The 23,920-nt window shown below is 55.6% G+C and overlaps 1 protein-coding gene across 1 annotated transcript in view; it reads left to right on the forward strand.

Moving 5' to 3' along the window:
* The window catches only part of PTPRS (protein tyrosine phosphatase receptor type S), a 74,057-nt gene that overhangs the window by 46,287 nt on the left and 3,850 nt on the right, over window positions 1–23,920 (forward strand). The window contains exons 11-31 of the mRNA XM_070373875.1: window positions 2,374–2,679; window positions 3,934–4,127; window positions 7,125–7,242; window positions 8,980–9,588; window positions 10,048–10,145; window positions 10,714–10,967; window positions 11,832–11,925; window positions 12,016–12,231; window positions 12,708–12,865; window positions 13,333–13,344; window positions 13,519–13,631; window positions 15,179–15,226; window positions 16,288–16,385; window positions 16,467–16,590; window positions 17,179–17,354; window positions 17,434–17,553; window positions 20,133–20,287; window positions 20,390–20,675; window positions 20,919–21,097; window positions 21,996–22,122; window positions 22,217–22,342. Of these exons, the coding sequence (XP_070229976.1) occupies window positions 2,374–2,679; window positions 3,934–4,127; window positions 7,125–7,242; window positions 8,980–9,588; window positions 10,048–10,145; window positions 10,714–10,967; window positions 11,832–11,925; window positions 12,016–12,231; window positions 12,708–12,865; window positions 13,333–13,344; window positions 13,519–13,631; window positions 15,179–15,226; window positions 16,288–16,385; window positions 16,467–16,590; window positions 17,179–17,354; window positions 17,434–17,553; window positions 20,133–20,287; window positions 20,390–20,675; window positions 20,919–21,097; window positions 21,996–22,122; window positions 22,217–22,342 (3,611 nt within the window). The remainder of the gene's footprint in view (window positions 1–2,373; window positions 2,680–3,933; window positions 4,128–7,124; window positions 7,243–8,979; window positions 9,589–10,047; window positions 10,146–10,713; window positions 10,968–11,831; window positions 11,926–12,015; window positions 12,232–12,707; window positions 12,866–13,332; window positions 13,345–13,518; window positions 13,632–15,178; window positions 15,227–16,287; window positions 16,386–16,466; window positions 16,591–17,178; window positions 17,355–17,433; window positions 17,554–20,132; window positions 20,288–20,389; window positions 20,676–20,918; window positions 21,098–21,995; window positions 22,123–22,216; window positions 22,343–23,920) is intronic.

The following is a 23,920-nucleotide window of genomic DNA, read 5'->3' on the forward strand; positions in this document are numbered from 1 at the left end:
GGTCCTCGAAACATGGGGGCTAGGATGATCACTTTGCAAAACCCTTGGCCCAATGGCTGGCATCCATATGTGCTCGATAAATGGCCTGGTGCTGGGCACATAGTAGGTGGTCAGATGGAAGCTACTGTCAGTCTGGAAAGACCTAGCATGGTGTCGGGCAGTTTTTGTCACACACGTGAAGAGCTCTGCAAGGTTCTTGGCTCTGTGTGTGTAAACAGTAGGTCTTCAATAAATTAGAACTATACCATCTTTATATAGGGCCATCAACACAGTGCTTGACACATAGTAGGTGTTTAAATTGTGGAGATTATACTGTTATCCAGTAGTAACAGGGCCTGACACATAGTAGGTGCCTAAGAGATGAGAACTATGAATGTTCTACAAGGCCCTTCATACAGTACCTAGCACATAGTAGGTACTAATACGTGGAAACTTTTTCTTTTTCCGTAAAGGCCTTAGCACAGGGCCTGGCATGCAGTAGGCACTGCCTAAATGGCAACGGCTACATTTATCATCAGAGGGCTGTTAAAAGACCAGCCTACAGTAGGTGCTCAATAAATGAGACATACTGTTGATCAGTAATGGGCTTAGGGTAGCATCGGGTGCACAGTAGGGGCTCAGAAGAACCATGAGTTATTAAAAATTTGGCACACAGTAGGTGCTAAATATGGCACACAGTAAATGCTAAATATGAGCTGTGTTACCTATAAAGCTCTAGCCCCCGGGCCATCAGAGTAGGCATCTAATACACAGGGACTTTTATTATTACTCTGTATATCCCCTGGCATGCTACCTGGCACACAGTAGGTACTGAAGATTCAGGCATTGTTTTCTTTGCAAGTGAGGCCAAGGAGTAACCATTGGGGTGCCCTCCAGGGTTTCTGGCAGTACAGGTTTTCAGTAAATGGATCCTCCTATTATTAACCTATGAAGCTTTTAGAGACACTCCTAGCACATAGTAGGTGCCCAGTAAGTGGGGCTTTTACTGCTGTTCCCTGGGCACGTAGTAGGTGTTCAGTAAACTATTGTTAACTGTTATTCCATCATTGGTGCTGTGCCCAGCATATAAGTAAGTGGAGCTTTTGCTCTTCATCAGGCACGGTACCTGGTACACAGCAGGTGTGCAATAAACATTTTACTTTTATTCTGTAAAGCCCTTGGTGTGGTGCTTGGCACATAGTAGGAGTTCAATAAGTACATGTTTTAACTGTTGTTTGGTGAAACCCTTGGCACTGTACCTGGAATGTACTGTGAGCGTGCTAAGTCTCAGTCAGGTTCGACTCTTTGCGACCCCCTGGACTGTAGCCCATCAGGGTCCTCTTGCCGGATTTTCCCAGCAAGAATCCTGGAGTGGGTTGCCATGCCATCCCCCAGGGGATGTGCCCGACCCAGGGAGAGAACCCGCGTCTCATGTCTCCTGTATTGGCAGGCAGGTTCTCTACCACTAGCACCACCTGGGAAGCCCTGACATATAGTGACTGAATTAACAGGGCTATAAAGCTTTGGTACCTGGCATGGCAGCTGGCACATAGTGCCCAGTAGATGAAGCTTTTATTGCTATTCCTTTGTCACAGTGCTCAGCACACAGTGGGTGCTAAGTAGATACATACATTTACTGTTATTCTATCCCTGTGCTATGCCTGGCATACAGTAGGTGTTGAGTAAATAAGAACACTTACTTTTAACTCTGCAAAGCCCTTGACATTGTACCTAGCGTGTAGCAGGGGCTCAGTAAATAGATGTTCTTACTGTTACTCTGCAAAGCCCTTGGCACTGTGCCTGGCACATAGTAAGTGCCCACTTAATGAAGCTTTTATTGTTTTTCCACTGGCACAGTCCTCAGCACACAGTAGGCCTTCAATAGATAAGTACCTTAACTGTCATTCCATCCCTGGTGCTTTCCCTGGCACACAGTAGGTGTTGAATGAATAAGTACAGAGTTGCTGTTATTTTGTGCCCAATAAATGGCGCAAACTGCTGTGTCAGTTGTCACCACGCCTGGCACATAGTAGGTGCCCAGTAAATAGGACTTTCCCTGCTGTTCCCCTTGGCCTACTGCACTGCACATGTGTGTGCTCTGTGGGGACTGTGGTTCCCCTGTCCCTAAGACCTACTGTGTGCCAGGCACAGCCCTGTATGCTGGACGCAGCCTTCTTGGCCAGCCCTCCCCGCGCCCGGCCCCGCCCACCCGCCCATCTCACCTTTGGTTGACACCCACTTCTTTTGGGTTCGACTTTTTTCTTTGGTTTGGTTCTGTTTTGTTTGTTATCATCTTCTTTTTTATTTTCTCTTTCCCATCTTTTGTTTCCCCACCCCCTCCCCGCCCATCCCGCCTCCCTTCCCCGCCCCCCACGTTCTCCCCCCCCCCAATAGAACCGTCAGCCCCCCCTCAAGATGTTAAGTGTGTCAGCACGCGCTCCACGGCCATTTTGGTAAGTTGGCGCCCGCCGCCGCCGGACACGCACAACGGGGCCCTGGTGAGCTATAGCGTCCGCTACCGACCGCTGGGCTCGGAGGACCCGCAACCCAAGGAGGTGAACGGCATCCCCCCGACCACCACCCAGATCCTGCTGGAGGCGTTGGACAAGTGGACGGAGTACCGCATCACGGCCGTCGCTCACACAGAGGTGGGACCAGGGCCTGAGAGCTCGCCCGTGGTCGTCCGCACCGACGAGGACGGTAAGCACCGACCCCGGCCCGCGACCCCCAGGCCCCAGCCCGGCCCCCCGCTGCAGAGCCTTCCGCCCCTGGAGAACTGGGCTGGCTGGTGGTCAGAAGGTACAAAACAGGCAGGAGAGGGCTCCATAAGAAGTCGTCCCAGGCTGCTTGAGCTTGGAATTCTCCGTACTGGGCCTTCTGGGCTGCATTTTCTTTGAGCCTTGGGCCTGGAACATGAAGCGGGCAGTGTCCTGTATTTTGGTCTGGTGGTGGAAACCATGGCAGTGGAGTGTAAGAAACAGCAAGCAACGCTGGTGGGAAAATTAAGAGGTCCGTGGGACCCCAGAAACCCTGTTTTTAGACTCTTGAGATAACCCAGGATGTGGAGCTCCTTGGGTCTGAGCCATCCGACCTAGAAAGTCAGGAGATGGCATGCTGAGAATGATTAACCACCAGCTCCCTAGGCTTGGAGACAGATTTGCAGTGCTGGCCAGTTTCTGTGGTGTAAATATCCCCACTGCTGCCACACTAGAAAGTTGTAAGGTGCTAGTCACATAGTAGACGCTGAGGTTCATGGGGGGAAATGAAGCAGGCAGCTCCCCCAGTAAAACTGCAGGAAACCAAGACCAGTTGCTTTCTGGGCCATTGGCCTGGAAGGTTTGGTTGGCAGCCCCACATTTTGTCCTAAGCATGGGGAAGAGATGAAGCCATTCTTCATGCCAGATCTTGGGGTCAGGGGCAAGGTGAATGGCGAGAGCTCTGAGCTTGGGGGCTGGCTGAGAGGGTGCCCCAGTGTGGAGTGGGCTGGCTGCACCCTGGAGTGTAAGGGAGCCTGCAGCTGAACTGCCTGGGCTCCCACCCGGGCATCCTCTCTTAACAACCCTGCGATCCTGGAGTCAACTCTGTGCCTCAGTTTCCCCATCTGTAAAGTGAGCACAAGAGCCCTGATCTGGCAGGAGTGATCCGAGGGTGGAGTCAGTGTGGGTAAAGCTCTTAGGACGGGGCATGCAGGACCCGGTCATGGTGGCCCTAGGCACGTGGTCTAGACTCTGGGAGCCGCAGTTGCCAATCTGTAAAGGGGGTGCACCATCAGGGCTCGCTCCCCGGGCTGTGGGAGGTGTGCGGGAGGTATTCCCTCGCCAGTGGGGAGCGCTCAGAGCGCCCGATTAACCGGCAGTCACTCGTCACCCTGGCATCGGGCAGTGGTGCTGCCCGGGGCGGGGCTGGGCACCCCAGTAACGGCCCCGCCCGCCCCCCCTCCCCTCCTCCCGCCAGTGCCCAGCGCGCCGCCGCGGAAGGTGGAGGCGGAGGCGCTCAACGCCACGGCCATTCGCGTGCTGTGGCGCTCGCCAGCGCCCGGCCGCCAGCACGGCCAGATCCGCGGCTACCAGGTCCACTACGTGCGCATGGAGGGCGCAGAGGCCCGAGGGCCGCCGCGCATCAAGGACATCATGCTGGCCGACGCCCAGGTGGGCGGGGCTCCGGGCGGGGCCTGGGGGCGGGGCGGGGCCGGGCAGGGTCCTTGCGCTCCTGCCCTCTCGCTGCTTCTCTCTTTCTCAATCTGGCTACCTCGCTCACCTCCTCCTCTCTCTCCTGCCGCCTCCTCCCCGCTCAGTGGGAGATGGACGACACGGCTGAATATGTAAGTAGTGCACCCCCAGCCACTGTCAGTGCTGTGAGTCCACACCTCCCTGCACGCCCCTTGTAAAAGGGTCTCCTCCCCTGGGCCCCCGATGCACACCGTTTACCCCTTGGAGCGTACAGCCTCGGTTTTGCATCAGATAAATGGACACCTGCTGGGGACCCCGAGGTATCTGTTAGCCTTCTTACCTGAGTGACCACTGGACTCCGCTGGCCTTTGGCCTCCCCACCCCCGTCCCCTAGGCTAGCTCCGCGCTGTGGTCTCCCACACATCTTCCTTGCAACTGTTTCCACAGCGTTGCCCACCCTCCTCCACCTTACAGCCTCCCTTAATGGACCCAGGCCTGGGAAGTTGGAACAGTTACTTTCCCGCCTAGCCTGACTTTTATCACTTGGCTCAGCCTTCCCTGACCTTGAAATTTCTCTCAGACCAAAGTGCCCCTCCCCATCATTTTGGCTCTGGAGTGTTGGGGGAGTGGTCCTTGGGCCCCAGGTGGGACAAGAGGCCTGTAGAACAACTGTTTCTACCCTTTCAAGCTTTCTCCGAGGCCCTGAACCAGAGTCAGGATGACTCTGTGGCTCTAGGCGAATCACTGCCTCTTTCTGGGCTGTCTTTCTGCTCCTAAGATGGGGGCTACAGGCTCTTCTTAGAGCCCCAAGCCCAATGTTAGATTGACACAGCTTCACCCATTCCAGTGGCTCTGCCTTGTACTCCCCACCCCCCATCCCAGTTTTGGGGGGACGTTCCCACGTGGCTCCAGGTTAGCCCCTCCAATCCGTGAAGACCCTGGGAAGGACAATGTCTGAGGCTCAGGGGCAGGAGACCCCCTGTTCGTGCTTCCCGGCCCCTCTCCTTGTGCTCCTGGGGCCACTCCACAGCTCCCAGGCATGCCTGACGTGTTGGTGGGTGTGCATGTATGGAAATATGGGCATACGTGTGCCTGTGGGGGAGGTCAGGGTGCTCTGTCAGTCACTAAAGGAGCAGTGATTAACTGAACACTTACTCTAATGTAGATCTGTGCTAGGTGCCATGGACACAGCGGTGACCAGGACAGCCCTGAGCCCACCTTCCTGGGGGGTCATGGTCCAGGGGAGAGGGATATTACTTGGAACACGCACAAATGCACGTCTAGTTACAGCTCTGGTGGGGACAGGGTGTAGACAGTGGTGTAAAGGCTTGAACGGTCAGCTGTCCAGGCAGGTGGGCAGGTGGACACAGTCCTGACTGGTGTGGCATTTGCCCTTCTCCATGGTGTAAACACTCGCACCACGTCAATTTCAAGCTACCAGCCAGGTTTGCAGTAGCTCATCATTGTATAGTATTTCTGTTACACAGGTATGAGAGATGGAATGTGGGTGAACAACAGGGTCATAATGTGTAGCACAGGCAACTATTAAGTATCCTGTGGTATCATTACCTCTTGGAGCTTGTAGCCTCAGTTTTGCATCAGGTAAATCGGCACCTGCTGAGGACCCGGAGAAGGCAATGGCACCCCACTCCAGTACTCTTGCCTGGAGAATCCTAGGGACGGGGGAGCCTGGTGGGCTGCCCTCTATGGGGTCGTACAGAGTTGGACACGACTGAAGTGACTTAGCAGCAGCAGCAGCTGAGGACCCTGGAGGTCTCCTCTGGCCCTCTTACCTGAGTGGCTCCTGGACCATAGTAGAAAAGAAAATGGAAAAAAAAATGTATAAAAATATGTATACTACTGCAAACTTGTTACAATTTCAGATATAATTTAAAAAAAGAATAACCTTGAATCAGGCATAAGTATTAGTTATCACAATAAAATAATTAAGGAGGAATGGGTTTTGAGTATTTACTCTCTTTGTTTTTACTATTTATTTGATCGTACATTTATATAACTTCATGTTTTATAGATTTTTAAAAAATTTGTTGTTTCTGGGTCTTCGTTGCCGTGCAGGCTTTTCTCCTGTTGCAGTGAGCTTGGGCTTCTGGTTACAGTGGCTTTTCCTGTTGCAGAGCGTAGGCTCTGGGGCGCTCAGGCTTCAGTAGCTGCGGCACGTGGGCTCAGTGGTTGTAGTTCCTAGGCTCTAGAGCACAGGCTTTTAGTAGCTGTGGTGCATGGGCTTAGTTGCTCCACCGTATGTAGGATCTTCCCTGACCAGGGATTGAACCTGTGTCTCCTGCATTGGCAGGCAGATTCTTTACCACTGAGCCAACAGGGAAGCCTCTATAATTCATTTTCCATCATCACTGTGTTTTAAGAACTGGCCTGCAGATTTTCTGAAGGTCTGACTGTTGGCTTTTGAGAGCTGTTGTAAGGAATCTCCAGCACTCCAAGGGACATAGTGGAGGCAGGGGGGACAGCCAGTGCAAAGGCCTCGGGGCAGGGCCGTGTCAGGTGTGTAGGAGGAATAGCCAGGGAGCCCGTATGACTAGAGCAGAGTGAGCAAGGGAGAGGACAGGGCAGCTCAGTCAGGGCTTTGTGGGCAGCAAGCAGTGGGAGGGACTTGGGCTTTTGCCCCTAGGGAACTGGGAGTCCTGGAGGTCTGTGGTCAGGTGCTCACACACACCCTCTGGAGGCCACTGCGGGGAGGACAGATTGGGTGGGAAAGCGTGGTAGCTGGGGACCAGGGCAGAAGGGTGGGCATTGCACTGGTCCCGGTGGGCCATGACAGGTGTCATGAGGCCACGTGTGCCCATCTCAGCATGAACATGCTACGTGTTGAGGTCTGTGGCATGAGCTCGGGTGCACGTCTCTGCCCACAGACTGGGCCCTGCGTCCGCCTGGCTTGTCTCTAGCACGGGGAGGAGGGTGGGCAGCCTAGGTTGCATCACTGATCGCCATCCCTGCCCGCAGGAGATGGTCATCACAAACCTGCAGCCTGAGACTGCCTATTCCATCACGGTAGCCGCCTACACCATGAAAGGCGATGGCGCTCGCAGCAAACCCAAGGTGGTAGTGACCAAAGGAGCAGGTACAAGCCTGTCACTGACCCCTTTGCCCTCAGAGCATCCTTTCAGAGTTCTTGAGCCCGTGGTTCGGGGGAGGGCGGGAGGGTGCGCCAGGAGGGAGGAACAGAGTGAAGTGTGGGGGTTGTTCAAGAGGACACCCAGACTCGGTGCGGTCCAGCCCCATTCAGCTCCAGCTAGATGGAACCTTCAACACCCTACTCTTTTTGTTTTTTCTGATGTATTTATTTGGCTGTGCTGGATCTTTGTTGTGGCATGTAAACTCTTAGTTGCAGCTCGTGAACTCTTACATGCTGCATGTGGGATGTAGTTCCCCATCAGGGATCACACCCGGGCCCCCTGCATTGGGAGCACAGAATCTTAGCCCCTGGATCACCAGGAACATCCCTAAACAAGCAATTCCTAACTTCTCACCCTCTGCCTCTTGTCCCCCCTGTGCTGATAACCCTTTAGGTTATCAGCTGGCTGTCTGCTCCACATCCTTTAGGTCTTTGATTAGTCTCCCTCCTTGGGAAGCCTCCAGCCACCTGCCCCACCCCACTTCCAGCCAACAGTCATGACCAGCTCTGCTATCTGCACCCTGTGCCTCCCCCATCCCAGCTCTGATCCCCACAAGCAGGTTGTCATTTCAGGGTCGTGTCTCCATCTCCCCCATGGTACCATGAAGCCTCCTCTCCTGGCAGCCCTGCCTTAGTTTCCCCTCTGGCTCCTCCTATCAGTCCTGAGCGGCTGGTTTTTCACCAGCCAGGATTAGCTGAGTGAGGAGAGAGGCAGCTGTGAAAACCTAAGGGGAGGGTATTGCAGGCAGAGAGCATAACCCAGGCAAAGACTCAGAGAGGAGAACAAGCTTGGTGTGTTCCAAAACAGAGAAGGGCCCCCATGGCCTCCATCTTTCTTCTCACCACAGACCCTGATATTCAAGGGCTCCCAGCTGGATGCAGCATGCCTTCACACTGTTGCTGGCCCATGCCCCCTACTGTGCTTTTCCCCTGCCTAGTATCTTTGGCATCCAGCATCCAGCTCCCATGTTACCACCTCCAGGAAGCTTCCCATATCTCTCCTGCCTCTCTCAGGGATGTTGTGTTAGAGTCATGCTTGCTAAGCAGACCCTGCTGCATACACTGTGACTGTTCATACCACCTTCCATTAAAGGCCCTGATAAGTCCTACAGCAGAGATGCCTGGTTTCACGTGTAGCGCTTCAGCACTGCAGGACTTCTCCAGACTTTGATGCGTTGATTACTACCCAAACTGTGAAAACCATGGGGGCAGAGACAGGGTTTTAGACACTCCTCCTCCATTCTGTTGATGCTAATGAGGTGCTGGCAGGAAGCAAGAGATGAGTGACTTGTTAACTTGAGATGCATAGATGAGGGCCTGCCGTGGCCTCTGCGGATGTTTTCCTTTCTCGGGTCCTCTGCGTCCTCACTGTTCCTCAGTGGCTGTTCCCTCTGCCTGAAGCACTGTTCCCCCAAGACCTCCTTGTGGCTCCCTCTTTCACCTCCAAGTCTTTGCTTTTGAGCATGGCCTTCCCAAGATGGCTTTTAAAAACTGCAGTTCCTTGGGACTTCTCTGGTGGTTCGGTGGTTAGGACTCTGTGCTTTCGCTGCTGAGGGCCCAAGTTCAATACCTGGTTGGGGAACTGAGATCCCACAAGTGGCCAAAAAATTGCAGCCCCACGCTGTGCTCCAGACCTGGGGGTTGATCGCGTGGCCCTGATGCCTGCCCTGTGTCCCCCCACAGTGCTGGGCCGCCCCACCCTGTCGGTGCAGCAGACCCCTGAGGGCAGCCTGCTGGCACGCTGGGAGCCCCCGGCCGGCGCCACTGAGGACGAGGTGCTGGGCTATCGCCTGCAGTTCGGCCGCGAGGACTCGTCCCCCCTGGCCACGCTGGAGTTCCCGCCCACCGAGGACCACTACACCGCATCGGGCGTGCACAAGGGGGCCACGTATGTGTTCCGGCTGGCGGCCCGGAGCCGAGGCGGCCTGGGCGAGGAGGCGGCCGAGGTCTTGAGCATCCCTGAGGACACACCCCGTGGCCACCCGCAGATCCTGGAGGCAGCCGGCAATGCCACGGCGGGCACCGTCCTGCTTCGCTGGCTGCCGCCCGTGCCTGCCGAGCGCAACGGGGCCATTATCAAGTACACAGTGGCCGTGCGGGAGGCTGGCGCCCTGGGCCCCGCCCGAGAGACTGAGCTGCCGGCGGCGGCCGAGCCGGGTGCCGAGAACGTGCTCACGCTGCAGGGCCTCAAGCCCGACACGGCCTATGACCTCCAAGTGCGGGCCCACACGCGCCGGGGCCCCGGCCCCTACAGCCCCCCTGTCCGCTACCGGACGTTCCTGCGGGACCAAGGTAGGCGCGCGGTGACCCCCGCACCAGAGCCGGACCGGGCCTCGTGCCCACCCCCACCCCAGCCCCCTCCCTCTCCCCTGCCCAGGTAAGTGGTCACTTTTCTGCTTCCACGTGGACGCTCAAGGCGAGTCCGGACCCCGAGGCTCCGGCGTTTGGCAAAGGTGGGACATGCCTAGGTGGCACCGCCGCCCCCACCACCGCCCCCCACCCACCCACCCAACCCGTCCCCCCTCCGCTCCTCTGCCTCCGCCTTCTCTCTGCAGCTGCGCCGTCTCCCGCAGCAGGGACATGGGACAGGGCCAGGCAGGGCCGGGCCAGGGCCAGGCAGTAAGGCCACGGGCACAGCGGACGACAGGGAGCGCCTGGGCCGCCCCACCCCACCCCGTACCTGTGCCCAGCCCCCCAGCATTCATGGGAATCTCTCCTTTGCTCTCTCCCACCTGCTGCTGTGTGGCACAGTCTCACCCAAGAACTTCAAGGTGAAGATGATCATGAAGACATCGGTCCTGCTCAGCTGGGAGTTCCCAGACAACTACAACTCACCCACCCCATATAAGGTGCGCAGCCTCCTGTTGGATCTAAGACGGGGGGTTAGGGTGTGTGTGGGGCAGGGCTCAGCCGGGGTTAGAGTATATGTGGGGCGGGGCTTGACCAGGGTGAGGGTGCCATCTGGAGTCAGGGTAGGGGGTCAACTGGACTGGTGACTGGGTGGGATATTGAGGTTCAATCTGGGTTCGGGGCTTAGTCAGGATTGGGATGCACAGTTGGGACTCAGCAGGGGTCGTGGTTCAGTGGAGGAATTAGGGTTCGGTCAGAACTGGGGCTTAGCTGGGGATCAGCTAGGATTTGAGGCTCAGTCTCTCGTCAAGCCTAAGTGTGGAATCAGGACTTTTTAAGGACTGGAACTTTGAGTTGAGATTCGGCTGAATTGAGAATCAACTGGGTTTGGAGCTCAGTCTGGGGTTGAGATTGAGTCTTGGGGTCAAGGCTTGGAATTAGGGCTACAGCTGTGATCGAGGTTCAGTCTGGGGTCACAGATCATAGGGTCCAGGCTAAGTCTGGGATCCAGGCTCGGTGAGGACCAGGGCTCAACCCAGAGCTCTGCTGAGCCGGCCCGCCCCACAGATCCAATACAATGGGCTCACATTGGACGTGGATGGTCGCACCACCAAGAAGCTCATCACTCACCTCAAGCCCAACACCTTCTACAACTTCGTGCTGACCAACCGCGGCAGCAGCTTGGGCGGCCTCCAGCAGACAGTCACGGCCTGGACCGCCTTCAACCTGCTCAGCTCGAAGCCCAGCGTGACCCCCAAGCCCGACTCCGATGGCTTCATCGTGGTGTATCTGCCAGACGGCCAGAGCCCCGTGCCTGTCCAGTAAGCTCAACCCACCCACTCCAGGGTTTTACATCTCTCCCCCAGTCAGCTGTGTGACTGCCACTTGACCTCTCAGTACCCCACTTCCCTTGCTGGTCTGTAAAACAGAGACTACATGGGTGCCTTTTCATGTGGTTGCCCTGAAGGTCTGGTGCCTCTCATAGATGTCCCCACTGAACGTGGCCTCAGCATTCTCTCATGCCCCGGCAGGCCTGACCTGCTGCTAGTTTTGGTTCTCAGACTGATGGGGAGACAGAGCTGGACACAGACAAGCTCAGTCCCATGGTGTGGCAGTGAGAAGCACAAAGGCTAAGTCCCACGCAAGGAGAGGAGTCCTCTGAGAAGCAGGGGGAAATGGAGAGTTACGAGACTGCGTGGGTATGGAAGCTGGGGTTTTGAAGGATGTATGGGAATTTGAGAAGTATACAGTTAGCTCTTGAATAGCACAGGTTTGAATTGCAGGGGCCCACCTATATGCATATTTTTTTTATTCAACAAGTCCACACTACAGTACTACACAATCCACAGTTGGTTGAATTCATAGATGGAAAACCATGGATACAGAAGGCCAACTGTACTTACATGTGGATTTTCTACTGTGCAGCCGGGGTTGGCACCCCCTAACCTCCATGTTGTTGAAGGGTCAACTGTCATTGCCCAGGGTAGGCTTTCTAGGCAAAAGGTACAACATGATCAAAATCCTGGAGGCTTGAATCAGAAACTGTAGTCCTACGTGACTTGGGCCATACACCCATGGTGTGAACGGAAGGGAAGATTCAGAGAGGGGTGGTGCCCTCACTCAGCCCAGTAGCATCCCTTGCTCGTGACTGTAGACAGCCCTCTGTGACTCTCGTCTCTTGCCAGGAACTACTTCATTGTGATGGTGCCACTGCGCAAATCTCGTGGTGGTCAGTTCCTGACCCCACTGGGCAGCCCAGAGGATATGGACCTGGAGGAGGTAAGGGGCTGGGCCCAGACACGTGCCAGCTTTCAGGAGCCCAGTGGCTCCCAGCTGGGTTCTGAGCAGCCCACATCTCTGTTCCCACAGCTGATCCAGGACATTGCACGGCTGCAGAGGCGCAGCCTGAGGCACTCGCGTCAGCTGGAGGTCCCCCGGCCCTACATCGCGGCTCGCTTCTCAGTGCTGCCACACACCTTCCATCCTGGGGACCAGAAGCAGTACGGAGGCTTTGACAACAGGGGCCTGGAGCCCGGCCACCGATACGTCCTCTTTGTGCTTGCTGTGCTGCAGAAGAGTGAGCCCGTAAGTCCCGAATGGCGTCTGCCCACATCCAGAGTGCCCGGAGCGGCCTCAGTCCCCAGAGCCCTGGCCTCAGAGCCAGACGCAGATCCTCCCAGCTCCCTGAGGTCAGAGCTGAGCAGAGGGGAGGATTTGAGGTTGAGGAAATCCCAAGCAGGAGGATTTTTAGAGGAAAGGACTTTGGAACAAGGGCTTTGATGGATGTATGGGAGTTCAGTAAAGAAAAGGCATCCCGGAGTTTGCACGTGCAAAGGTCTGCGGTGCAAGAAGAAAAAGAGGACCTAAGAGTGTCTGAAACAGAGTGGAGGAGGGGAAGAGTGAAGATTGGCCAGGGCCAGACCACTGTGGTCAGTGTTCTTGGAAGCCATAGGAGGGTTTAGAGTAGGGGATGGACACAGATTTGTGTTTGAGGAAGATCCATTTGGCCACCGTGAGGGCGGTGGGCACTGATGGAAGTCTCCCCCACCCCATTTCTGTAGACATTTGCGGCCAGCCCCTTCTCAGACCCCTTCCAGCTGGACAACCCAGACCCACAGCCCATCGTGGACGGCGAGGAGGGGCTCATCTGGGTGATCGGGCCCGTGCTGGCTGTGGTCTTCATTATCTGCATAGTGATTGCCATCTTGCTCTACAAGAAGTGAGCACCTTGCGTGTCCCCACTTGACAGGAGGGAGGCCTTCCTAAGGGTGGGAGGTTTGGAAAGATCCAGGGAAAGGTTGTCTCTGAGAATGATCACAGAAGCCATCTGTGGTCCAGACAGGGAAAACAGGGCTCAGAGAGATTAAGCCACTTGATCAAAGTCACACAGCCTGGGAAATGGCAGGGCTGGCATTCCAACCTGGTCAGTGGTTTGACTCCTGTTAAGTCCCGTGCAAGATTGGCGGGGGGGCACTCCCTTTGTCCTATTAAACGAAGTCACGTGGGACATGTCCCAGCTTAGAAGGCTGAGACCCAAGTTGGAAAGGATTAGCCCCAATTTCTGGAGACCAAGGTTCAGAGGGGGAAAGAAAGCCATCCACAGTCATTGAACAGACTCTTGATGGCCAGCCTGCCCTCACCTGTCTTCTTTCCCTCCTTCTCACCTGTGTCTGCTTTCGGGAGCAGCAAGCCTGATAGGTAAGAACTGGTCCTGCCCTTTGGAGGCTGAGGACAGGGGCTGGGGTGGCACCTCGCCCACGGGATGAGCGGGAACCTAGTTGTTCCAACCGTTGCACGTGTCTGTGCCTGGTTGTGGGAACCCGAGTCACATACAGCTGGGTCACACGTCTCTGTCTGTTTGCTCGCACAAAGCAAACGAAAGGACTCTGAGCCCCGCACTAAATGCCTACTGAACAACGCCGACCTCGCCCCCCATCACCCCAAGGACCCCGTGGAAATGAGACGCATTAACTTCCAGACGCCAGGTATGTGCTTATCCCGGGCGCCGGGGACCGCACTGATGGGAGGGAGGCAGCACAGTGGGAGATGAAGCGGCCCCCTTGGTGGATCCTTGCCAGCCCCCACTGAACTGTGCCTGATGCAGTTCTTCAGTCCCAATTCCTACGAGGCTCTGGGCTTGGGGGTGTCCTGGGGTTGATGGTGCTTACAATCTAGGGAGATTTTTGAGAAGCTGCATTCAACTGGTGGCTGCTGTCTTCTCCAGGAGCTTAAAGGACATCTTCAAAGACAGAAGCAAACATTTTCTGAGTCCTCAATTCCTTCTGGCAGAAAAAGCTCTGCTTCTGTTCACACCTCTAGTCTTAAGGCCACTCAGTGGTGGGTGTTTGGGTTTTTTCCACCCTCCCCGGGGAAGCGCCCCTAGCAAGGAGCAAAAATTCCACTTCCACCACACTCTCTCTCTCCCCGCTTTTGTGGTCACATATGGTCATGCTCTCCCAGTTTCATTATAGTCCCCCGTAGATGAAAGAGGATTCTGCTGAGTCCCCTGCCACACGTGGTGGGAGAACTGAATCAGGACCCTGCCCTTGATCGTCTTCATGTGCAATGCCCCCTTCATGCCCCCCCCCCTCCTCCTCCTCAATGGGCTCATGCCAGCTGCTTCTAACCAAATTAAGGGATTTGCAGTTTAACTGAGGGCTGCTGTTCTCTCCTTATGAGCTCATCGCATGGCGACATCTGCTGTTCTCTACCTACACCCTGATCTTCACTCTCTGTCTCTGAACTGCTTCCTGTTAACTTTTGTTTCCAATCAAATGGAGATTTTTAAACATTTAACTGATGGCTGCAGTCCTCCATGAGAAGAGAGCACGGGGGCTTTGACAGGCTCGTGTATTGTCTTGCACGCTTCTCCTAACATTTCTTTCTCTCTCTATTTCTGGACTGTGTCACGTTAGTCCCACGTTTCTCCAAATGAGGGTTTTGATCATTTATATTTACCTGATGGCTGCAGCCCTCCACAGGCGATCATGAAAAGTCTCATGGCATCCCTTGTAGTCTCTTCTTCTCTCTTCTGTCTCTGGACTAGCTTATGTCAATTCTGTTTCCATCCAGATAAGAATTTTAAATGTGTGTGTTCAACTGATGGCCTCTGTCCTTACAGCTCATGGCATGGGCCCATATGTTCTTCTCCTGCCCCTAAGTTTCTCCTTCACCATCCCGCTTCTCCTCTAAAATCCCCTCTGCTGACCCCCAACAAGGGACCCAAGGCCAGGTTGGTCGGGGGTGGCCGGATGCGGGGATGACAGGTTGATAGAAGAACCTAAAAGCTTTGAGATCTTGCCAAAGTCATGGCTGAAAATCAGGACTCGCCAGTGTCCAGTTGAGGCGATGCCCAGCCGCTGCCATGGGTTCTCTGATTGGGGCGGCCGTGTGTCCCTCACTCGTTGAAGTTGCTCCGCCCTTTGCATCTATCTGTCCGTCGACCGCTGTGCGCGCACCCGGCGAGGGATGGGGGGAGGTGGGCCGCCTCCCCCGCGTGTTTTCATTTATTTATTGTTTGCTGTTTCTGCAGATTCAGGCCTCAGCAGCCCCCTCAGGGAGCCGGGGTTTCACTTTGAAAGTTAGTTCCGGTGTCTCTCTGTTCTTGGCTTCCTTTCGCTCCTGTTTGTTTTCATCCTTGGTTTCTCCATCCGGCTTCCTCTCTCTCCGCCCACCTGTCCTGCGCTGGCTTCTCGAAGGGGGCAGGGGTCTGGTCCCCTGGGCTCTAAGGTGGCAGGTTGTGACTGCGTGTGTGTGTGAGAGAGAGAGAGAGAGGCAGGAGGAGAGGGAACGGGGCTGGGAGCAGGGATGTAGGGCACAGGTGTGTGTCAAAATACATGCGAGAGGCAGGGGGACCCACCAGTCAAATAGACACCAGCCTCAGCCCTCTTAGACGTGGGCCCTGGGGCAGCACCCAGGGACTCGGGACAACAGCTCTTCAGTAGTCAACTTGGCAAGTCCCCATAGGTTTAACACCGGTGCTTGGGTGCTGGCGCACAGCTGTCAGTTTCCCTCCCGGTAGCTGCTGAGTGTGTGTGTGTGTGTGTGCGTGTGTGTGTGTGTGCGTGCATGCGTGGCCGCTGGGCCCCCAGGAGAGAGGAGTCTGGCAGGCCTGAAGATGGGGAAGAAGCACCCACACCCACTCCATCATCCCACAAACACATAGCCCGTGCATCCCCTCCCCAGCCCCTCAGCTCCACCTGGCAGAGGACTTTTTGGTCCCTCCGACCCCCAAGGGGGCAGACGGGGTGTGGGCCTCCCGCCCTCACCAGGGGGACAACATTCCAGAAGGTTCAGCCAGCCACATCTGCTTCTTCATCTCTGTGTCACTTGCCTGCTTCTTGCCACGAGGCACTAGGAGCTTAAAGTCCTGCGGGGCAACCCTCCCCCAGCACCTGCCTCCCCAGCTGGTTGTCGGGGGGGCCTGGGGAGGGTGGGGGAGACTCCACCTAGTGCTCCCTCCAGGCCTGGGTTCCTCGCCCCCATGGGGCCCACCCCAAACCTTCCTCTTCCCCGCCACCCCCTCTAACCCGCAGCTCGTCCATCGCAGACTCACTCCGTAGAGCACCCCCAGTCCCCTCCCCTCCCCGGCCTGGCCCCCCCGAGTGACTGGCCACATGGGCGGGTCTGCTCTCCCTGCAGGCATGCTCAGCCACCCGCCCATCCCCATCGGGGACATGGCAGAGCACACGGAACGACTCAAGGCCAACGACAGCCTCAAGCTGTCCCAGGAGTATGAGGTGAGCCAGCCCCCCCACCTCCCACCCTCCTGGGGCCCACAGATGCCTACCCTAACATCTCCCACGTCCTGCTTCTCATAGTCCATTGACCCGGGCCAGCAGTTCACGTGGGAGCACTCCAACCTGGAAGTGAACAAGCCCAAGAACCGCTATGCCAACGTCATCGCCTACGACCACTCCCGCGTAATCCTTCAGCCCATCGAAGGTAGCGTGCGGGGTCCCAGGCTCCTCCCCAGCAGCCTTGGCCTGTCCTCATTCCATGGAGAACACATAGACCCCATGTCTCCTCTTGGCCAGGGGGGCCAGGCCAGAGTGGACTAGCTAGGAGATAGGTAGGGAAACTGAGGCCTGGTCCAGCCCTACCCAGAAGCCATTGAGAAGTTTAGGATCTGTATTTAACTGGTGGCTGCTGTCCACTACAGATTTCCATCCATTCTTTACATCTGTAGCTCTTATCAGGGCAGCTTCGCCACAGAGGACATTTGGCAATGTCTGGGGACATTTTTGTTGTCACAGCTTGGGGTGGGGTGTTGTTGGCATCTTGAGGGTGGAGGCCAGGGATGCTGCTCAGTACCTTGCGATGCAAAGGACCGTTCCCGACATAGAACAGTCTATCTCCAAATGGCAGTAATGTTGAGGCAGAGAAAGCGTGGAGTATATGCGCCATGATTTCCTTGGGGATAGACTGGGGCAGTCTCGGAGGGCTTCCTTTAAGCGGTGGACCAGGTGGAGCCAGCCTAGAAGGATAGAGCACCCCCACTGATCTCTAGTTTCTCCGCCACCCCCGGCCTAGGCATCGTGGGCAGCGATTACATCAATGCCAACTACGTGGACGGCTACCGGCGGCAGAACGCGTACATCGCCACGCAGGGGCCGCTGCCGGAGACCTTCGGCGACTTCTGGCGCATGGTGTGGGAGCAGCGCTCGGCCACCATTGTTATGATGACGCGGCTAGAGGAGAAATCACGGGTGAGGCCTGGGCCCTGCGGCCCCCAGGCCCTGCGCCGGCCCCGGCCCATGCTCACCTGTGTTCTCTCACCTGGTGCAGATCAAATGCGACCAGTACTGGCCCAACAGGGGCACAGAGACCTACGGCTTCATCCAGGTCACGCTGCTGGACACCATCGAGCTGGCCACGTTCTGCGTGAGGACGTTCTCCCTGCACAAGGTAGGGCCCGGATGGGACCGGGGGGCTGTGGGAGGGGGCAATGGTGGGTGGAGAAGGGAGATGAGCTTCTGCCCTGGGAACTCCCCATTGGACGGAAGAGAAACCACATTGACCCAGGCTGGGTGCATTCTCAAGCGGTCACTTTACGGATGGGGACACTGAGCCTCAGGGGAACGGCTCTTGTCTGCAGCCACAGCAGGACAAACCAGCAGAATCCAGCTTAGCAATGAACCTCTCCTCCCCTCACTGGCAGTCACCAGCCCCCAGCCCGAGATCAGTCTTGACCCCTTCCCTCACCCAGGCTGGGTTTATGGCAGGGTCTTGGCCATGCAGTAGGGGGGCCTCCAGCCTTAGATGGAGGACAGAGCGGGCAGTTGGGGCTGAGGTAGAGGGAATCTTCATCTATGTATTTAACTGATGACTGCTGTCCATCACGTGATTCCATGTGTCTCACTCAGTGATTCTCGGTTGCTGCATTTTGCCATTCAGAGGACATTTGGCAATGTCTGGGGGCACTTTGAATATTTTTATTGATGTATAGTTGATTCACAATGTTAACTTCTGCTGTACAGTAAAGTGATTCAGTTATATGTATACACAATTTTTTTGATATTCTTTTCCATCATAGTTTATCACAGGATATTGAATGTAGTTCCCTGTGCTGTAGAGTAGGACCCTGATGTTTATCCATTCTGTATATATAATAGCTTCCGTCTGCTAACCCGTCTCCTGCTCCAGCCCTGCCTCGACCCCCTCCCCCTTGGCAACAAGTCTGGTTTCTGTATCCACGAGTCTCTGTTTCATAGATAAGTTCATTTGTGCCGTATGTTAGATTCTGCATATATTACCATATGTTAAATGTTATATGTGATAGCATATGTGATATATAAGTGTTATTATATGATAGTTTGACTTTTTATCATGTGATACCATGGTATTTTTTATCGTATGCGTCTTTGACTTTTTTCATTTAGTATGATAATCTCTAGGCCTGTCCGTATTGCTTCAAACGGCATTAGATCATTCTTCCCTGTGGCTGAGTAGTACATTGTACTTAAGTGCCACGTCTTCATCCATTCATCTGTCAGCAGACATTTAGATTGTCTCTCTGTCCTGGCGGTTGTAAACAGTGCTGCTATGGACATAGGGGTGCCTGTATCTTATTGGAGTTTTGTTTGCAGATATATGGCGAGGAGTGGGATTGTTGGATCATACGTAGGTCTATTTTTAGTTTTTTGAAGAACCTCTCCTGTTCTCCGCGGTGGCTGCACCAATTAGTATTCCTACCGCCAGTGTTGGAGGGTTCCCTTTTCTCTGCATCCTCTCCATCCCTTGGAATTTGTAGAGTTTTGATGTATTTCTTTGGAGAAATGTCTACATCTTCTGACCATTATTCAATTAGGTTGTTGGCTTTTTGTTGAGCTGAATGAGTTCTTTATCTGTTTTGGAGATTAAGCCCCTTGGTTGCATGGTTGGCACGTATGTTCTCCCGTGCTGTGGGCTGTCTTTCCGTTGTGTTTATGGTCTCCTTCGCTATGCAAAGGCTTGTAAGTTTCATTAGGGTGCCATTTGTGTGTTCTCACTTCTAGTGCCTTGGAAGACTGGGGACACTTTTTATTGTCATGTAGGGAGAGAGAGGTGCTCTGGCACCACTGTGTTTCCCTGGCAGCCAGCCACGTGCCCTTACATAGAGCCTGTGCCTGGCACAGGTGCCAGAAACCTGAGTAAAAAGACAAGAGTAAGGGTTTTCAGTTGATTCACACATTAAGCAGACACTTGTGTGTCAAATACCACTCTTGTGGGGCTTACAGTCTAGTGGACAACAAATATGAAAAAAACCCCAGGAATCTTACACATTAGAGTATGTAGTGGAAGACCTGGAGTTGGTGAGGAAAGGAGTTTTGCAGAGATCTGGGGGTGGCATTCCTGGCAAAGGCCCTGCGTGTTTTGGGAATAGTGAGGAGTCCTGTGGCTGGAGCAGAGAGTGGGAGGAGGTGAGGGCAGGGAGGGGATGGGAGGAGGTGCAGAACCTTGTGGGTTGCAAAGGCAGGGGCAACTCTGGCTTTTAGCCCAGGGAGGGCTGTGGGCAGAGGAGCCGGGGGACCAAACCCGGGTGCTCACCAGCGCCCTCTGGCTGCTGTGGAGGGAATAGATTGTGGGGACATCCAGGGGGAACAGGTGATTGCTCTGGTCTGGATGGATGACGGTGAGCTGGACTAAGGTGATCACCATGGAGGGGGTGAGTGAGAAGTGGGCGGGCTTGGGAAAGACTTTGAAAGCTGTGCTGACTGATGCTGCATGTGGACAGGCAGGGGAAGGGAGTCAAGAGCGACTCCGCCTACATTTTGGCCAGAGTGCGTGGAAGGACAGCGCCACCATCAGCTGAGATGGGGGAGCAGGTTTAGGGAGAAATGGGGAGCAGTGCACGAAGATGCTGGGGACACTCTGCAGTGGAGACACCCCCACACCCTGGAGCAGCTGGGCACCCAAATCAGGGACACGGTGGTCTGAGGCGTGAACTTGGGCTCGGCACGTGGGTGCTGGGCTGTATTGACCAACAGTGTCCCCGGAACCCCTAGAGCGGCTCCAGCGAGAAACGGGAGGTCCGGCAGTTCCAGTTCACGGCATGGCCGGACCACGGGGTGCCTGAGTACCCGACGCCGTTCCTGGCTTTCCTGCGGAGAGTCAAGACTTGCAACCCGCCGGACGCGGGCCCTATCGTGGTCCACTGCAGGTACCTGGCCCCCGCCCCTTCACTCCCGGCTCCCTCTGCACCCTGTCCCCCATTTTCCCCTGGCCCTCGGGTGCCCCCTGACGGTCCCCTCCGTCTCCACAGTGCGGGTGTGGGCCGCACAGGCTGCTTTATCGTCATTGATGCCATGCTGGAGCGGATCAAGCCAGAGAAGACGGTGGACGTGTACGGCCACGTGACGCTCATGCGGTCCCAGCGCAACTACATGGTGCAGACGGAGGACCAGTACAGCTTCATCCACGAGGCCCTGCTGGAGGCCGTGGGCTGCGGCAATACGGAGGTGCCTGCCCGCAGCCTCTACGCCTACATCCAGAAGCTGACGCAGGTGGAGCCAGGCGAGCACGTCACTGGCATGGAACTCGAGTTCAAGGTGGGTGGGGAGGAACGAGTAGAGGATGCTGTGCTTGGGTGGGGGAAAGGGGGCTAAGCAGGAGACCGGAGTTCTTTCTCTCCACCCCCCCATTAAGGGGACCAGAGGGTAGAAGGGCTGGTGTTGCCCTGCCCGCCATGGCCCTGCTAGCCTTCTGGCTGAGAACACACAGCCTGCCCCCCACCCAGGGAAATTGGGTCCCCAGATGGAGGCTGTCCTGATGTCATCCCCTCGTCTCCACAGCGGCTGGCCAACTCCAAAGCCCACACATCCCGCTTCATCAGTGCCAATCTGCCTTGTAACAAGTTCAAGAACCGCCTGGTTAACATCATGCCCTACGAGAGCACCCGGGTCTGCCTACAACCCATCCGGGGCGTGGAGGGCTCCGACTACATTAACGCCAGCTTCATTGATGGTTACAGGTAAACCTGGCCCTGGCCGCTACCGGGGCTCCGGTCCTGCATGGGAGAGAGCTCGAGAGACCCTGCCAGCCCCATGCAGTCACAGCTGAGGTGGAGAGACTCTTTAGATATGCATTTAACCGATGGCTGCTGGCTGGAACATGATCACATCTGTCCATCTTTCTCAGAGAAAAGCATCGATCTGGGCAGTTCTGCCCCCCAGGGGAAACTTGATAGCATCTGGGGATGTTTTTGATGGTTAAAATGGGACTTGAGAGAGGAGGGTTACCACTGGCATAGGGCTTCCCCGGTGGCTCAGATGGTAACGAATCTGCCTGCAGTGCAGAAGACTCAGGGTCAGTCCTTGGATCAAGAAGATCCCCTGGAGGAGGAGATGGCAGTCCACTCCAGTATTCCTGTCTGAGGAATCCCCATGAACAGAGGAGCCTGGTGGGCTACAGTGCATGGGGTCACAAAGAGACATGACTGAGCACTAACACTTTCTAGTGGGCAGAGGCCAGGGATGCTGCTGGACACCCCACTGGGTACAGAACAGCGGCCCATCACAATCATCCAGTCCCGAGCGTCAGTAGTGCCAAGATTGCTCAGGGCTTCTCAAAGGAGGGTGTTCTGGGAATGGGCAGCTATATGTAGCCCTAGAGGGGAGCCTGGCCTGAGCAGACAATAGATATTAACTTAATGCCCCTGGAGGGGGCGGAGAATGAAAGCAGAGATGCCTGCAGACAGTCCCACAGCTTCCTCTCGAAGTTGGAGTGAGTCCGAGGCTGGTGGTCTCTCCAGGTGCAGAACAGGATTCTTTGGGGGGTTGAACCAGATCGGGAGGGAGATGATGCTTGGGCCTGGGCCTCCCTGGGGCCCTAGAGTCACCACTGCCACCGCCTCACCTCCCCGCTCACAGGCAGCAGAAGGCCTACATTGCCACACAGGGCCCGCTGGCGGAAACCACAGAAGACTTCTGGCGCATGCTCTGGGAGAACAACTCGACCATCGTGGTGATGCTGACCAAGCTGAGGGAGATGGGCCGGGTGAGCCAGGGACCATACAGGGCGGGGCAGGGCAGGGAGGGGCCGTGGAGGTGGGGTGGGGGCGGGGCTGACCACAGCACCCGCCTCCCGACAGGAGAAGTGTCACCAGTACTGGCCGGCTGAGCGCTCCGCCCGCTACCAGTACTTCGTGGTGGATCCTATGGCGGAATACAACATGCCTCAGTACATCCTGCGGGAGTTCAAGGTCACAGACGCCCGGGTAAGTACAGGGACAGACCCTCCAGGCAGCTCACCGTTCCCCTGGTCTGGAGAGGGCTTTCCTGGTTGGGGAGTGGAAGCAAACGCCCAGGAGTGAGTGGGCCAGCTGGACAGTCACTCCCACCACCGAGTAGGTGGGAGAGAGGACCATGACCCCGTGGTGTCCCCATCAGAGCACATGTCACACTGTTCACCGGGGGACATAGTCCAAGGCGATCATGTAAAAGGGAGTAAGTGGGGCCTTAGCTGGGAAGCAGCAACCATGGAGGGCAGCATTAGAGGGCTAAACACAGGCTGGGGGAAAGGTGATGGGTTGATGGTGTCAAGTAGTGGCCGCTGTAGATGGGAAAAGAGTGGTAGACAGTGGGGGGTGGGGGGCAGGTGCTAGGAATTGGAACCATTGTATGGAGAGAGAGGAGAATGGAGAGAATAGATGGTGTTGGCTGGAGAAGACCCAGCGGAGGCACGTGGTGATGGGAGAGGGCAGGTATTAGATGGGGTCCGATGAAGACTGTTAGGTGACAGAGGATAGAAGTTAGTGCCAGAATTGGAGAATCCATGGGTAGAATGATGGGGCATGGGAATGTCAGTCCAGATGTTACCACTGGACAGTGAACCCTGGTGGGCAAAGCACTGCTGGTCACGGTGCTTGGGTAGTTCAGGATGGCACCACTGGGTGGGCTGAACGGGGGATTGGAGACTCAGTGAACATCACTGCTGGGTGATAGAGGAGGGTGGTAAACAGGATGGTCTTAGATGAGAGGAGGTGGGATTGGAGACTAGAATGTCCAGATAGAAGCGGATGGAGAATGCCAGTAGAGCGCGGAACCATGGCTTGGTGATGGGTTACCAGCGGTGGATGGAGAAAGGTGAGATTGGAAAGGGCAGGTGTTTGGCCAGTGGCAGATGGAATAAAATGAAGAGGAAACGATTTGAAGAGTAAAAGGAATGATGAACGTTCAGTGATAGACAGTCCTGTTGATGGCCCGAGAGAGAGGAAGGCGGGATCAGAGAAAGCGTTAGGTGGTAGAGGACGGAGACCATCAAAATCACGTGGCATCGCTGGGCTGCAGCGTTTAATGCAGAGACTGTGAGGGGGAGGTAAGTGGTGAGGGAGGGAGGGCGGAGAGCGTCAGTGGTCCTCACAGTGGAATGTCTCATGGTGCTTAGAGGGGAAGAAGGGTGGATTGCTAAGGATGAATTGTGGAAAGTGGTGCCGTTGGGTCATGATAAATGAAAGGCGGAAGAGAGCCATGAGGAGGGACCGCATGGCTTGGTAGTGGGAAGCGAGTATTGGCAAGATAGGTGGTTGAGTGGTGGGGATGAGGGTTACAGAGATGGACAGTTGAGTGGTGGATATGAGGATCCAAGAGGTTCAGTGGTGGGAGTAAGGATTAGACGGATGGATGGTTGAGTGGTGGGTTGAGGATTGGAGAGATGAGTGGTTTACTGCTGGGGATGAGGATTGGACAGATGGATAGATGAGTGGTGGTGATGAATGGACGGATAGATGGTTGAGTAGTGGAGATGAGTACTGGATAGATGGAAGGCTGAGTTTTGGGGATGAAGATTGGAGAAA

Source organism: Bos mutus, chromosome 7 (genome assembly GCF_027580195.1).
Source record: "Bos mutus isolate GX-2022 chromosome 7, NWIPB_WYAK_1.1, whole genome shotgun sequence".
NCBI lineage: Eukaryota > Metazoa > Chordata > Mammalia > Artiodactyla > Bovidae > Bos > Bos mutus.